This window comes from Octopus sinensis, linkage group LG3 (assembly GCF_006345805.1).
Source record: "Octopus sinensis linkage group LG3, ASM634580v1, whole genome shotgun sequence".
Lineage (NCBI taxonomy): Eukaryota > Metazoa > Mollusca > Cephalopoda > Octopoda > Octopodidae > Octopus > Octopus sinensis.
The window spans coordinates 127,902,548-127,920,152 of NC_042999.1; the positions used below are offsets into that span (position 1 = coordinate 127,902,548).

General features: G+C 31.9%; 1 protein-coding gene across 8 annotated transcripts in view; it reads left to right on the forward strand.

Moving 5' to 3' along the window:
• The window catches only part of LOC115209118 (ral GTPase-activating protein subunit beta), a 113,038-nt gene that overhangs the window by 21,941 nt on the left and 73,492 nt on the right, over positions 1-17,605 (forward strand). For 7 of the 8 annotated variants that reach the window (XM_036501293.1, XM_029777252.2, XM_029777255.2 and 4 more), the window contains one exon: positions 9,535-9,555. The exons of the other annotated variant lie outside the window; for it this stretch is intronic. In XM_036501293.1, coding sequence (XP_036357186.1) covers positions 9,535-9,555 — 21 coding nt within the window. The remainder of the gene's footprint in view (positions 1-9,534; positions 9,556-17,605) is intronic. 8 annotated transcript variants of the gene reach the window in all.

Sequence of the window (17,605 nt, forward strand, 5' to 3'; positions counted from 1 at the left end):
GTAAGAGAAATATATAGTTACTTGGATCAACTCTGTAGAGGTGCATGGCTTAGTGGTTAGAGTGTTGGACTCATGATCATAAAATTGTGGTTCCGATTCCTGGACTGGGTGATACGTTGTGTTCTCAAGCAAAGCACTTCATTTCATGTTGCTCCAGTCCACTCAGCTGGCAGAAATGAGTAATCCTGTGATGGACTGGCATCCCATCCAGGTGGGGAGTATATATGCCATGGAAACCAGGAAAACTGCCTTATAAGTCTGTTACTTGGGAAGGAACTTTAGCCTTCACCCTAGCTGAATCAACTCCAGTATATGTCCAGAACTTATTTTATCAAACCCAAGATGCAAGAAAGACAAAAATTAGCACTAACAGGATGTGAACTTCTGATGACATTGATGAGGATGATGATAGTAGCAACAATTGATTTCTTTATTTTTACCACAAGGATAACAGATGAGAGGAGCATTACAGTTAGAATACATTGTGGCCAGCTGAGTTTTTGATTGTTATCTTTATTCTTTGAACTCCCTTTCATTACTATTTATATTCTAGTGGACCCCTATAGCCATTTGATGTTTAAAAACTGGTTTTATAAATACATTTTTCAAGATTCCTTTTTTGTTTTTGACAAATTCACTTGTGTAGGTTGAACTATGTAAAACGTTTGCAAAAGATATCTAGCTGTTTCTTACATCTAAAGTAAAATTTTTTCATGGACCCTTAAAATAGTACTGTGGATCCCCAGTTTACTGTTTTGCTTGCGTGGACCTCCAAAAATCTTATATAGACCCTTGTTGAGAACCATTGTTGCAGAATGTCATACATGTTGCCTTATGGTATTTGGTCATGTTCTGAGTTCAAATCTAGCAAGAGTTGACTGTAACTTTTCATCCCTCCAGGAAAGATAAAATCATTACCAGTCAATAATTGAGCACCATTAAATTAACTGTGCCTTATTTTTCATCCCTCTGGACCCAATAAAATAAGTACCAGTGATATACTAGATATTACAGTTAACTACAAAAGAAACAAAACAAAAAAACAAGAACATCAGCGTTATGCAGAGCTGAAAGAAATCCTTATCATTGAGTTGTGTGCCTCAGTGCAATGGTGATGAATCTAGTGATTGTCATTGTTGTTCAGCCCCAGATCATTTCTGATTGAGCTGGCCTGTTATCCACCATGTTCAGCTACTTTATCTTGTTTCTGACTATAGTGTATCTCCATGGTTACATTATTCAATATAACCTTCTCTTTTAAGCCATTAAGAGTGATTTGGTTGCTATTTCTAGAGGTTTAAGCAATCATGAAGCTCTCATAAATTTATTGTTTACGATCAACTCATTTCTTATACATTGTTGGTAGAGGCATGAGTATTACACAATCCCATTTCATCTCTCATAGAAGTCTGAAGTAGTGTACCTAACTGAAAAATTATGAATAACAATTATTAAAATAATAATATTTTATTTTTAGTGTATTACCTTCTATTATGTATCAATGCTGTATACAGAAGTAAGATTTTTTAAACCAAGTCTATGACTCCAGGCTGGTTTCCAGTTGCTGTTGTTTGGGTGTTGAGCTGGGAATCTTTAGGCCAAGTGTTCAGTTCTTGAATCCAATAGTGTATTGTGTTTTTGAGCAAGTCACTTTCATATTACTTCAGTCTACTCAGCTAAAAATGAATGCCACAATAGTTGAGTTAACCCTTCAATTGATTATTTTTACTCTTGTACTCTCAACCCCTTAACTCTTTAGCATTCAGGTTATTCACTGAGCCATGTGAAGGTGCATAGCTCAGTGGTTAGAGAGTTGGGCTCACAATCATGAGGTAGTGAGTTTGATTCCTGGACCGAGCTGTGTTATGTTCTTCTGCAAGGCACTTTATTTCACATTGCTCCTGTTCACTCAGCTGTAGAAATGAGTTGAGACATCACAGATGCCAAGCTGTATCAACCTTTGCCTTTCCCTTGGATAACATTGGTGACATGGAAAGGGGAGAATGGTATGCATGGGTGGTTGCTAGTCTTCCATAAACAACCTTGCCTGGACTTGTGCCTTGGTGTCCCATGGTCATTCATGACTTAAGGGTTTCTTTACCTTTTTATTCTTTTAAGTTTGATCCTTATTTATTTAAATTGTTTTGAATTAATCATACATTATCTCATAGCTTCTGGATTTCGATGGTATGATTGTTTATTATTAGAATGCTATTGTAAAGTCAATGTGAGTGGCTAGATCTGGTCAGCTAAAGCGTAAAATGCATAGAATATTTGGGCTTGAAATGGGTGATTTAAATGCTAAAGGCTTAAACACCTTAGAAACTGAGGAAAGCTCCACTTAATGAACCTATAGACTCAAAATAGACTTCATCTTTAGCTGATATATGTGAACCACTCCGTATCTTTTGCTTGAAGTCAGTATGGCTCTTTACCGAGTGTTTATTTGCTTGTATCTGATCATTAAAAGTCAAGCAACTGACTTTAAAATTGTATCATGCTTTTATACTTTGTTTACATAGCATTTATCCTTTGTTGACACACATCAAAGCAAAGTATCTTTTATTTCACAGCATATCATAATACAATTGTCTATGATAGCTTGAAATGATCTATTTTCAGATTGAAAAAACAGAAAAAGAATCCTAAAATCTTGCTAGTCATATTCATGTTTGAAATCAATCTCCAATGTACAAGATTAATGAAAATTTATTTGACAATCACCTTTTCTAGGATAAACCTTAACTGAAGTTGTTACTTGATATTTTTACACATATATTTAATTGTATGAAAGCAGAAGCTTAGTGACTTAAAGGGGAAAATAACTCTAATAACTGCAGCAAGGATGATACCAGCTATTATGTTTGATGGTGATTTTTTTTTTTTTTTCGAGTTTCATTTATTCTCCACATGATGTATTTCCAATAAACCTTGCTAATTTTGGAAAATTCTTTTTTGAAATGTTTTAACATGCTTCATCTTTTGAATTCTAAAATTAAAAAAATCATCATTGTTTGAACTGTAAAAAAAGGTGATATTTGTTCTGCTCTTAATTAGAATTCTGACATGATCATTAAGCATAAAAAACTAAATTTTAAGAAATGAATGGTTGTTGCTTACACTGTTTCAGTCCTCATTGACTAGCTTGTCATCAAAAACATTCTGACTGATCATCCTGTATTTATATTTAGGTATTGTATATGTAGGACTACAACTGGCAAATTATAAGAGTTGTTAAAACAGACGACAAAATGCCTTATGACATTTGTTTTGACTGTCTGTACTCAGAGTTCAAATCTCACCAAGTTTATGTTATAAACTCCCTTTGGGGTTTTTGTACCCTGAGTTCTGGGTTAGTAAATTTAATCTCACACCCAGCTTAACATCACACCACTGGTATTAGAATGTTTTTAGTAGCATTTGCTCTGTTGCAAGCATTCAGGCAAAGACCATGATTTCAGGATATCTTCCTCCTTTCTTACCACCTGTCTCAGAGGCTCTGAAAAAATTAAGGGGCATAAGTTCTGCTTTTCCTTCACTAAGTGGTTAAAATTTTTTTTACCAAATATGACTTCCTTTTTTGAAATGGTAGTATGTGTGATTTAAGGGAAACTTGCTGTTACTAACAGATCAATTGACCATGTAGAGGTTCCCCTCATTGGCTTGTAACTACATATATTGTTATTGAGTTGCTTCAGTAAACCTTGATTAAAGTGATATTGGAAATGTTACACAAACATTTTGTAACAACTAGTCCTAAGTATCTTCTTGCATAGCTTGGCCTTCTTGATATAGCCTTTTGTCTCTAGGTTCCTGCGTTGGTTGATATGGCCAATTTATATGGGTCAGATGATAGCTGGTATAGACAAGTAACATGGAAAAGATGAGGTTCCACACTGTGTGTTGGTGAAAAAGGTCACATGAATTAGAATTGATCATAGATGATTTGGGACGAGTAACTATATAGGACTTCATACACAGGTCTGCCTGAATTGTTTTGTACTGTTGGCCATCCAAACCATTATTGACCATTGTTGCAAGGAAGAAAGTTTAATAACTTTTGAGTTTTGAAGAGTTATCACTTGCCAGTGGATGTTGATTATGTTTATCCCCATGTACTTACCTCCGAGAAGGGATAAATGTGAAACAGCTTCAATCAAGGAGAGGGTAATGTAGATACACTATATATGGTGATTAAATAACCTATATTCAGTGTAAAAATTTTTTTAAACATTGGAGGTTCTATGGATGAATCCAGATTATACACCAAAAATGGAAAATACTTTGATTCTTTTATTCAAACAGTAAGGATATTTAAGCAAGGCTATTGGTATGTAGTTTGGCATGAATAAGTGTGCAGTATTAATTATGAAAAGAACTCTAAAAATTAAATCTGGAATAAAAAAAATACCACAAGATGATAACATCAGATTACAGAAAGAGAATGAGGGATTCAAGTACCTAGGGTTGCTGCAGGATGAGAGGGTAATAGAAAAAGAAATGAGAAAGTCTTCAAAAAGTACAAGAGAAGGGTTAGGAGGGTATTTGAAAAAAACAAAACAAAAAAACAAACAGAGGTCATGGGTCATACCCACATATTAATTGCTTTCATAATTTTACCTCAAAAAGGAGTATTGTGTTGAGATACACTGCTCCTATTTTTTAAAAGGGACAAGGAGTTACTGGAATTAGACAGAAGTAGGAAATAATGCATAATGATTATTAAGAAAAGGAGGAGGCAAAAATTTGTTAAATTTAAAAGACACCAACAGTGTTGAAGTTTGAGGTTTGAAAAATTATGTTATGCATAGTCAAGAAAGACTATTATCTGCAAGTAGAAATATCGAAGAAATCACTAAAATGGTGAAAGATTGTGAGAATCAAAAGAATAATAGGAGAAATAACTGGAGAAAGAAAGAACAACTTAATCAGTTCCTGTAACAAAGTAAGGATGGTGTAAATGAAGACGGATGGTTGGGGCTGTGGGATGGAGCCTGAAACAAGAAACTGACTTACTATTTATAGCCACTAAAGAACAAGCTTATTAAAAATAAACTTTAATAATAAAACTTAGCCAGATAGTAAATTCAGAGTGTGTGGAAAAGAGAATTACAGTATTAATCATCTTTTAAGGGAGTGCAGTAGGCAAGCACAAAAAGAGTATAAATACAAGCATGACTGTTGGTAAAAAAGTGCATTGGGTTATTAGCCGAGTTTGTGGATTTGAAGTAACAGAAAAGGTTTATGAACACAAGTCAGAGGCTCTCATGGTAAACAGTGATTATTTGGTTTTATGGAATTCCTCCATAGATGCAGGTCATATTATTGAAGCAAGGAGATGAGATATGATCATGGAATACAAACAGTGTAAGATCATTGACTTTGCAATCTTATTTGATTGTATAGTGGATGTCAAGGAAACTGAGAAAATTGAGAAATATCAAGACTTAGAGAGAAGAAATTGTAGCACATAAAGATGAAAATTGTTTCTGTGGCAATTGGAACACTCAACTTAATGTCCAAACTGCTACATAAGAGCTGAACATTATTAGAATTGAAAAGCATATTGTCATTCTGTAAGGAAGCTCCATCCTGTATTTTGCAAAAATTCGAGATTCTTGAGATTTGAGGAGCCTTGTCACCAAACCTCTAGATAACATCTCTGATAACTAAATTATGTAATTGCCTTTTGTATAACAGTAATAAAGTTTTTTAATATTGGTATAGGCCATGAATTTGTTGAATACAATTTAGTCAATTTAATCAACCTAGTATTTGGTTTCTACCTACTTCATTGACCATAGAGGAATGAAAGACAAATTCAACTGTGGTAAGATTTGAACTCAAAATTTAAAGAGATGAAATGCCAGATCTTCCTCCATTAATAATGATAATAATAGGTACCTGACTCAGCAATGATTAAAAAAAATCATTTAGATAATTACATAACATAAATCCTGGGACTTACAAATACACACAAAATGCAGAAAATAATACTACTAGGAATTACACATGTCCCATGCATGCACTTCATATGCTACATTACTTACTTTTGAGGTTAATAAATACAATACCAGTTTTATACTATGGTCAATTCTTCTCTTTCTGGAAGAAATCAATTGTAGGCAAACTTGGTGAGGAATGAACTCTACCAAGTTAAAATTAGCCAAGACATGTTGTTTATTACAAAGGTATCTCTATGACTCCACCAGGAGTTGAAGGCCTAAGGCAAGGCAATTTAGAAAGTAAGTGAATGAAATTTAAAATACTGATGAGCTTTAATAGTCTGAAACACCTCCCTAGTTGTCCTTAGCCTGCAAATAAAGATCAAACTTTCATTTCCCTAAGCATGTAATTTAACTTCTGATAAATTAGGTCCAATTTCTTGAAATTGTCTCCCTTCTTTTCTGAAAGTCATCATAGATTTTGTTTTCTTTCTGCAGCAAAGAGGTTAAGAAGATATATTTCGCACACAACATACATAATATGTATGCATGTGGCATATGTATTACATATGTTGTATGAGAAATATATGCTTAAAGCTATTGTCTGAAACAGGACAATAAGAGGATTCTTGCTTTCCTCATACTAACTACAAAAATGTTACTGATTGTTTCTACCAATTAAATGTGTAAAATTAGCACAGTGATGAGTTTTATCAGTCAATTGCCAAGTATCTATATATCTTTGGTTATATTCAATGATTCTGATTGTAGATGATGAAATTCTTCATCATTGGATTTATTAAATTTGAGTTCTAGTTATTAAATTTTAAGTTAAATTTGAGAATAATTTCCAGAGTCATTTCACCTTTGGGAAGAATATCTACAGTATTGTGACTTAGATCAAAGGGTTTTAAACTATGTAAAAGAGACAAGTCAACATGAATGAATTTAATTTTTTTCCAGAAAGCTGTTTTTCTATCATTTATTCATTATAGTGTAAATTTTGTGGTTTTTATACATCAGTATATAATAATTTGCTTGCTGAAAAATTGTTTATAATCAATAACTTGGATCACATGGAAACCACACAAATTCATATATATTTACTGGTATTTCATATTTCATTCTACATCCTGCCCCCTCCCCTTTTTTTTTTACTTATCACTCATAGAAATGTTTTAAGTTTTCATGCATTGCAGAACAAGTTTTAAAACCCCTGGGGATTTGGGGGTCTTGCAGAAGATGCAGTTTTATGAAAGACTGGGTAAAATATTTAGTGCAATGTTTAACTGTGGAGTCTGATATAATGAAGATGATAATTGAAGGAAAGGCAGATGTCTCTGTGCAAGGGATATAATTTGTAATTGTTTTAATCTGTGTAATTAACAACAATTTTCACATACATTTCTTTGTTACATGAATCCTTGTTAAAAACATTTGCTTCAACAATAACCTAATATCCAAATTTTTGTTTAATCCTTTTGATAGCAGCCTGCCTGAAACTACCACTGGTTTTATGATACAATTTCTGTTTTAAAATGATTTTAAAACTTTCCATCAAAATTTCATGCTAATTTGTGTTCCAAACACCAGCTTAATAATGATAAAATATGTTTTAATTAATTCTTTATTATTTTCAAAAGTAATTGAAACAATAACTGTACATTTCAACAGAAATATGGTAATACAAGAGTTAATCTATTTCTTCAATGCTTCTATCTTAGAAAAATTAAATTCAAACACAGAACATGGAAATCTATGTATGAAAATAGTTTATTTTTAGCTATGAATTATTTCACTGAATAAAGATTCATCTTTCAGTGCTCTCTTCATGTAAAGGAAGAAAAAATTTTGTGAAATCATTTTGTGAAAAATTAAACTGTGGTTTATTAAAATATCAGTCATCGCTTTATTGAAATGAATCACATTAAAAAATTTATTTATGGCACACCTAAGCAGCTTCATATATGGAATAATATAGCCACACGCATACACACTTATGTTAGACATTTTGTGTAATTTCTGATGTTCAGCATGCTATTTTAATTTGAAACATTGTTTCATACAAATATATGTGTGTGTACACACACATACACTTGTCCACACAAGCACAAATTTACATGCAGTTATTTGTTCTGCTTAGTTTACTAAACTACTTACTGTCTAAATCGTAGTGGTTTGTTCTTTTGAGAAATTATACAATTTTGAATATAATAAAAAAAATATATTTTAATTTCTTTTTAATGATGCAGAAAACATTTTGTTTTGTTGTTTATCTCCCTCTGCCAATGGCATGTTTAATTTGTTTTATAATATTAATACTTTTTATACCCATCCCTTTATTAGGTAAAAAAAAAGTCTTCAAAGATTCTTTTCAAAATTGCCTTCTGTTCTTTTTTAAATATTGAGATTTATGTATGTTCAAATTGAATCAGTGTGTAAATACACATACATACACTCAGTCACTCACACACACACACACACACACACACACTACAAGATTCTTATTGAGTCTTCTTTTTCAATTAATAATTTCATTCTTAGCTAGAAAAAAGGAAATGCTTGTTGATGTGATAAGAATTTAGAAACTCTTGAGAGAACATGAAATAATTCTTCTTTGGAACAGTGGACTTTGAAGCATATGAAGCTATAGATATTAGCATGTAAATACTGAGTAGAAAAAGCTGAAGACTGCCTGCGGGGCATGAACCCACAACTTCTGTAGACATGACAGGTCTTCTACAGGGTAGCCTTCAACTTTTTCTGTTCAAGGTTTAAACAACCTAATATTTACATACTATTATGTATAGCTTTATGTGCTTCAAGGTACTGTTCAAAACAAAAGAAAAAAATAGGGAAGGAATATGAGATATATATCTTTACATGATTTTGGTGTCTTCAGAACACTCTGTAAAACATACACACACTGGTGAGCAGAGATGATGATGTTGCATCATATAACTTCTTCATAAATCATTATTACCAATAAAGTGTTTCCTGATAGATTTTATTACCAATGGAAAATGGAAAAATAAGAACGATAATAAAATTGACTAGACACATTTTTTTTAAACAATTAAAATCTAAAACCCTGTTTTGCATGCATGATCCAAGTGTAACAAACAGCACATAATTATATAGATTTATTAATCAGCCTCCATCGAGTTTTACTCTGATCTTGGAAAGTAGGTACATATGGAATTTGAAAAATTTGAGATATTTATAATACTGAACTTTTAAATTTTTATTAAGGTTCATATCTTTTTTTTAATTTTTAGTGTAAAGGAACAAAATATTAACTAATGTAACAGACCAAAACAATATATATATATATATATATATATACACACACACACACACACACCACACACACACACACACATACACAGAGGAATTTTGGAGTTTTAATTTTAAAAATACTTTTCCTTGTTCTATTTTTGCTATGAGAGGCACCAATAAAGTAGAATAGAAATAATTTAGATTTTATTAGTGTATTGAAAACCTAATTACTTGTTAATAATAATAATAATAACAATTATTATGACAATAATTATGATGTTCTTATAGCATGCACTGTTTTTGTATGCAGATGACATTGGACTGAGCTCACGTAAGTGTCTTGACTAAAACTCATTTTCTTCCTTTTAGACTTGTCTTTTTGTCTATCAATCTTTATTTTTGTGTTTCTCACTCAAACAATTTTTTTTGCTTCTTTCTCATTTTTAACTGATGTTGTTGTTATTGTTGTTGGTGTTGTTATTGGTGGCATTCCCCACCCCTGGCCCATTTTTTGTTTCTTTTATGGCATAGTTGTATTTCTTATTGTTGGTGTTGTAATATGACCCCCACTCCTCCAGCTTGCCTTGCTTCACTGACCCTTCCCTCATATCTCAAATATTGATCACAGCAACTAAAAATATGCATTTTCTTTCATTAGTCTTTTTCTCTTCTCTTTAACACTGGGCTATTTTGGTAAAATAATGGTATCATCACTGAAATGATCACATTGCAAATAAATATCAATTATGAGAGACAGAAAACTGGAATTAATTATTTTTTTTTTAATTAATCCTTTAGCATTCACATTACTCTGTCAAATGCAATACTTATCTATTCACATTGTTTTGAATTAATCATGCATTATCTTGTAGCTTAAAGATTTCAATGATTTGATTGTTTATTTTTAGAATAACATTGTAGGGTAGGTGTGAGAGATCAGATCTGGCCAGTTTACACATAAAATGGATAGAATATTTGAGTTGGTTATGTCCCATTTAAATACTAAGGGGTTAAATTGATTTTTTTTTTTTTTTTACTTAAGTTATCAAATTAACATTCAAACAGAAATTTTAAACACTCAAAAATTTTCTGACAATAATTCAAGTAAATTAAGGTAAAATATAATAAAAAATAATGATATTTTCAGGAAATTAATATTCTTCATTGAATTTTAATTGCTGACATCATTGTGGTTTGTTTCAATAATTAATTGATCTAAGTTGTTGCGATATTCAGTTAGTAATGATGTGAGTTTTCAAGAGTCTGAACCATTTAGGTGGTTGAATTATTGAACTGATATAAAAGCATTGGCTTATTAGAATTTATCATGATAATTGGGCAAGTTAACACTGGGAAAGTAAAATGTCAATGAATTTGGTATTAGATCAATTGTGCATAGATTCATATCCAATATATGTATTTGATTAGTACACAATTCTGTGTCCTAGTCACTTATGGCACAACACAGCTAGCTGTCACTTGTAAACAAGTGTGGCTTGGCAATGTGCACCCTGCTTTCGCTAATTGTTTTAGGTGCTTATGTAGTTGCAAACTGATGTAGGCATCCCCTTTGGCCCCCACCTCCTCACCCTTGATTCAGTGGCACAGTCAGGATGTGACAGTTTGAGAGAGAGAGACAGACAGACAGACAGACAGAATGCAAGAGGGAAGAAAGCAGGAGAGTGTGTGGTAGAGAAGAGACAGAGAAAGTGCAATAGAGAAGAGTGAGAGAGAGAGCTATGCCAGTATCTGATTGGTACACATTTACAGCTGCATTGACTGGAGCAATGTGAAATAAAGTGCCTTGTTCAAGATCACAATGCACTACTTAGTCTGGGAATTGAACCCATGATCTTTTGATTGTGAACCAAACACGCTAGCCACTAGGCCATGCACCTTTATTCCTGATCACTTAGATATAAAGATTAGGTATCAGTGATCAGCTGAGAATGCTCCTAACAATAAACTAACCTTATAATATGGGCAAGATTTATTTCTTCTCTGCTAAATGCCATCAAACCAGAACTATGAACTGGTCCTTGGGTCCCAGGGAGCTTGTATATTATTTTTATATGCATTAACATGGCACTAAGCCTAATGACTAAAAATATTGTAAGTTGAAAAAATCTAGTTCCATGATCAAAGCACATAGCACTATGTATTTTAGTTAATCTGAAGTAGATATCTGTGACTGTCATATTGGAATTAGACTGGAATTGACAATATATGCAATGTTACTATGTTTTATAAATATATGCTTGTACTTATTCAATCTGGGCAAAAGTAAGCATTGAAAAGGTCTCAGAGATGTCTACTGTGTTGATGTTTGAATGATTAAAAATTACTCTTTGTGTGTGTTTTGTAGTAGTAGAATAAGAAATAGAAACTCCTTGGTATAGTATTATATATTTTTAAAAATGAATGGAAATGACTTGTCTTAATTTTTCCACTTTAATTATTAGATGTTTATAAAATATTAGGTGTTTAAAACACTTAATATCTTACAAGCATTTAATTATTAAAGTGGAAAAATTATCAGAAAAGCTATTTCTCTCTCTCTTTCTCTCTCTCTCTCTCCCAAGAGACTGGTGTTGGTCTGTGTCAGCAAGACTTGTATTATTTAGTAAAATCAACAAAACAAGTACTGTGAACTTGCTTTTGGGAAGGGAAAATGCAACATTTTGGAGAGACTTCTTCTATGAAGATTTGACAGAAGTGAAATTAAGAGTTTTACATCCTCTAAATTGCAACCAGTCTTTCTAACTTAAAGTACCGAAAACTCTGTGGTCTCTCTATAATTTCAGTCATGCTTAAAAAAAAGTTTATTTAGTAATTAACATTCTTCTGTTTTCATTTGAGGAAGCCAATAATAACTTGTCTTGTTATAGAATTATTACAAACATCAATGATATTAACAAAATTTCACCTGTTTCTTCATTCTTTTACTGGTTTCAGCCATCTAGTCATGGCTATGATGGAGTGCCACCATGAAATAAAACTAATTCAAAGAGAAAATTAAATATTTATTTATATATATATTAAATATATATTGAATCAATAGAATTAAAAATAAGAAATACATAGTTCTGTTGTAGAAACAACAATGATATTTTTGTCTATTTGATGTCACTAATATGAGATTGATTTCAGCTGCTTGGCTTTTAGATATTCAAAGGTTACCCAGAACTGTTACCTTGATCAGAATGTTTTCTACAGAGGATTATGTGAAATTGTTATGTTGGATTCATGTAACAAAATTCACGGCATGTTTACAAATGGAAAATATTTACTTTATGGAAACAATATTTATTGGTTAAGAAGAAAATTTGTTAATTCTCTAAGAAGAAATGTAAGTTTAATATCAAGTAGTTGTGTTGCTTTTAATATGTTTAAAGTACTTGATCTTTTAAGAAATGCCAGCTTAGCATTTAACAAAAGGCTTCTTTATTAGTTATGTTGAATATTTCCAACACTATATTTTAGTATAAAGAATGAGAAATAGATTTAGAGGAGTATAGTCATAATAATTGAAGTTGGAGGCCAGAGATAACTATATAACCCAATAGAGAGCTACTGGTTGTATAATGTTGGTTGAGTGCAGATTTGATTATCATAAGGATAGCAGTTTTATGGACATGGTCTAGAATGTGACTTAGTACACCAATCCAGATGTGTGGCTAATATCTAATGGAAAGTATATTTGAACCTTGTAAAACTGTAATGGTAATTACTACCTAGAACAGATGTATCCTTTTCATTCTGAAGTGTAAACCTAACATTTAGTTCGGTTATGTGAAGTATGTGTTACCTCTGTCAAAGGTGCTTAGGTCTTAATTGCTAAACAGACATTGCAAATTATTATTATTGTTCTTTTATAAATATCTTAGTGGAAACTCATATTATTTCTTTTTGAAGCATTGAAGGTAGTTGCCAGTGCTTAATAATACTGTTAAAATTATGCAGAAATTGATTTGCATGGTAACTTATATGATGACTAGAAATGAATTTAGCTCATCCGTATTCAGATACTACTGGGAGTAGTTACACCAGTCATGTAATAAAACCACATAAATGTAAACTATTCATGTATTGTAATGAAAGAAAAAGCTGTAAAATATTTTTAAATGAAGAGATTAGACCAAGAAAGAAAAATAGACACAAATAAAGCTATATCAGCTTTGACCTCAAGTATCTGAATATCAAGTTTGAACTGATGCAAAGCAAGGTAGAATGTGTTGATGTCAGTGGCCTTCAACTGTTCTTGGGGATGAACAGACAGACAATTGTGCAGTAGTGGAGGTATAATTTTGACAACATTTTTACTGTTACTTGTTGTAAGGAAAAGGAATAAGTTCAACAAGCAGTGTCAAAATTATTGGTATTTGAGTTTTTAGAAGGCATAATTAGAATTAAGTGTTTCATATTTGAGACAGTTTCAAAATAAATTGGAAATGTTTGGATTGGAAAAGATTTATTTCTGTGGGGAATTGAGTTATTTTGAATATATTCTATGAGCATTTGAGTGAAAGTAATTTTGATGTGTGTGTGTGTGTTTGTAGTGACATATGTGTGTGTATATACATATACATAACCTCACAGAAACACACATATTCAAACACATCTTTTATTTAGCAAAGAAATATTTATAAATGGTGGTCTAATATTTATACAGTAGTATTTAATAGCTATCCTTCAATTAGTAGTTTTCATAATCAAAAATATTTCTACAATTTGGAAAGCGAGCAACCAAATGTTGTATTCTGCATTCTTCATTTACCATTCTGTATACTCTTAAAACAGTAACACCTCAACTATCAATGTAAAAAAAATGGAATTTCTATACTCCTATTTATTATTTTTCAGGTTCATCCCCTTCATTCATACACCACAAATCTGTTGTGTTATTAATTGTTCTCAATTGGAAACAAAACTCTTGTAATAGGTTTGAGTTTGCTTATGTAAAAACTATTAATTTCTTCAAGGGATCACTAAATACATACATATACACATGTGTATGTATATACACACACATAAAACATCAACAGTTATGTATAGAAGTTAATAACTATAAAGTTTTAGTTCTGTTTTGCTTCTTTGAATTCACATCCAATCTAATTTCTCTTTACCTTGGAAATCTTTCAGTTACTAATAGAATTACCATGTCTGTTATAGCAATTAAGGACATTTAAGGAGCAATATTTTCTGTTTTTCTGTTTAATATCTCCATATTGTTATCTTTATATCACCTTTTAGCATTTAGATAACTCTGTCAAATGTAATGCTTATTTATTCCCATTGTTTTGAATTAATCATGCATTGTCTTGTAGCATTGAGATTTCGTTGATGTGATCATTACAGTTTTAAAATGACATTGTCGAGTAGGTGTGAGAGGTTTGATATGGCCAGTTTAAACACAAAAGGGATAAAGACATTCAGACTGTTCTACTTTTGCTATGTCTTATTGATGGCTATATAACTCTCACAGTGTCTAAATGACAACGAAAACTTATATTTTCCATTCCATGTGATTCTTATAGTTTTAGAATGACATTGTAAGGTAAGTGTGAGAGGCTTGATATGGCCAGTCTAAATGTAAAAAGGATAAAGACATTCAGACTGTTCTACTTTTGCTGTCTTATTGATGGCCATTCAGCTTTCACACTGTCTAAATGACAATGAAAATTGTTATATTTTCCATTCCTTCATTAAAGTGTGTGAAGTGATATATATATATATGAGTTGGTCCTTCCCACCTCTCAGATTAAGCTGTATCAAGGATGCCTTACACTTGCATCCTCCAGGAGTCAATAAAATAGTTTGATCCTTTACATAATGTCTTTTGACTACTTCTCCATTGATAATAACATTTACTTTTCAAAATATCATTTGTTAGTATTTTACCTATGATTTTTATTTGTGCAGTGTTAAGATATCCAACCTCCAGTATCCAGAAAAAAAAAAAAACTTTGTAATTGAAGTAAATAATTTTTAAGAAATAGTGTGATAAGATTTCGTTTCTTTTCGCATTTTGGCTTAGATTTCCTGCTTGTGTTTGTGGCCTTAGACTACTTCAATAAGCCTCAAAAATGTGAATTACTTTCTAGTAATTGCGTGTGTGTGTTTTATAAATATATAGATAATGGGTGTTTATGAGGTTTCAAATGGAAAGAGGTTGCCATTTCAACAGAGATGCATTTCCTCCAAGCATACACCGGTTTAGCTTCATTTCGATTAATTTTCCTGGAATTTGTTAATTAGTGTTAGTATTGGTATTTATTGATGGTTCTTCTTCAACATCAGTGCTTAACACTTATGAAGTACCAGCAGTCATTATAGATGTTTTCATCTATCCACTATAGAACAGAATTATTAATACAATATATGAAAAAAATGGAGAGTGTGAACACAGAAAATCAATTCATTTATATAATACAAGTCAATTTCATGTCACCTACGCACGTTTCAATTCCTAACTTCATATTTTACAATTAAATTGCATTATGAATTTAAAATGTAAAAGTCTCTTCAGGGCAAAAATTGATATAAATTAATTATCATCCTAAAAAGATGGAGAGTTCATTACAGACTGTAAAATATGAATGAAGTTAGAAATTTAAATATGTGTAGGCAACATGAAATTGACTTCTGTTATGTAAATGAATTTATTTTCTGTGTTCACAATCTCCATTTTCTCTCTCTCGATATATATATATACACACACATACACATACTCACAATCATAATTTTAAAATAAGTACTGGGATTGATTTGTTTGACTAAACTCTTCAGGGAAGTGCTCCAGTGTGGCTGTGTTCCAATGACCAAAACAAAATAAATAATTGAACCAGTGTCTTCTGTAATGTAATTCTTAGAAGTCATTAGTATTTATATTTCTATCTCTCACAGTTACTTTAGATAGTAAAAGGAGAATGGCCAGCACCCTTGACATTCTATCAGGGTCTTGAATACTGATTGGATGACAGGAGGATGTTACCCTCAAACTGCAGATTTGACCCAAATATTAACAGCAGTGTAGACTCTACTAAAGGCAACTAAGGGTTAGGTGTTTGTCTTAAACTAGAGAGTAGATCGAGTCTACCATCTAATTCCAAGAATGGCTTTTCGGATGGATTTCCACAGTTTCTACCTGCTAAATTTCACAAACATTGCTTTGGTTGACTTGAGGCTATGGTAGTAGCCACTTGCCCCAAAGTGCAGTGCAGAAGGATTTACAAATGGACTATGCCCATGCTTGCACCCAAATACATATAATCAGTGAAATTTCTTATTTCAAGTTATTCAAATATATATATTAATTATTCAGATGAAACTACTAATGATGCATAGACGATATCTTCAGAAGCAGATATATCTTTACATAGTCTTTATTATGGGTTTAGTGAAGGCTCACAGCCATGAGGTAGTGAGTTCGATTCCCAGACCAGGCTGTGTTGGCCTTTGCCTTTCCTTTGAATAACATCAATGACATGCATGAGCTGGTCGTCCATAAAAAACAACCTTGCCCAGACTTGTGCTTTGGAAGGTAACTTTCTAGGTGCAATCTCGTTGTTATCCAATGGGTCTTTTGTTTATCTTAGGTTTAAAGAATATATTTTGGTGTTATCCAGAAGCTTTCAGAATTATTTTAAAAAATAATAAATTTATTAGTTTTTTTTTTTTTTAGTATTTAATCTGAATTGATTACTTTTCCCTGAGAGACAGGGTATGATTTATAAATATATCATGGTATCAACCAGACTATCAGATGTTGTTATGCATCGCTGGTCACAACACACTTTCCGTCATTGTAGCTTTCGAATGATGCCACCCAACTATCTGGGCGAGTAGGCCAGTATACTGCCTGATTGGAAGGCTAGTCTGTTGCAGGGTTACCCATTTACAGCTGAGTGGACTGGAGCAATGTGAAATGACGTGTTTTGCTCAAGAACACAACCTGCAACCGATCTGAGAATCGAAATCACAATCTGGTAATCATAAGTGCAACACCCCTTACCACTAGACCATATATGTACATATATAATATACATCTTTTAATTTATATATACATGTTATATATAGAGATGTATATGAATTAAAACAGTACTTCACATATATATATATATATCATCATCATCATCATCATCATATATATATATATATATATATACACATATACATACAAATACACTCACACACATACACACATAAGCATGCATTCATATATGTATACATCTATGTATAAACATATGTTTATGTAATTGTATAAGCATGCATACATCATCATCATTTAACGTCTAATTTTCCATGCTTGCATGGTTCAGACAGAATTTGTTAAGGTAAATTCTCTACAGCCAGATTGTCTTCTTGCTGCCCTTACTTGC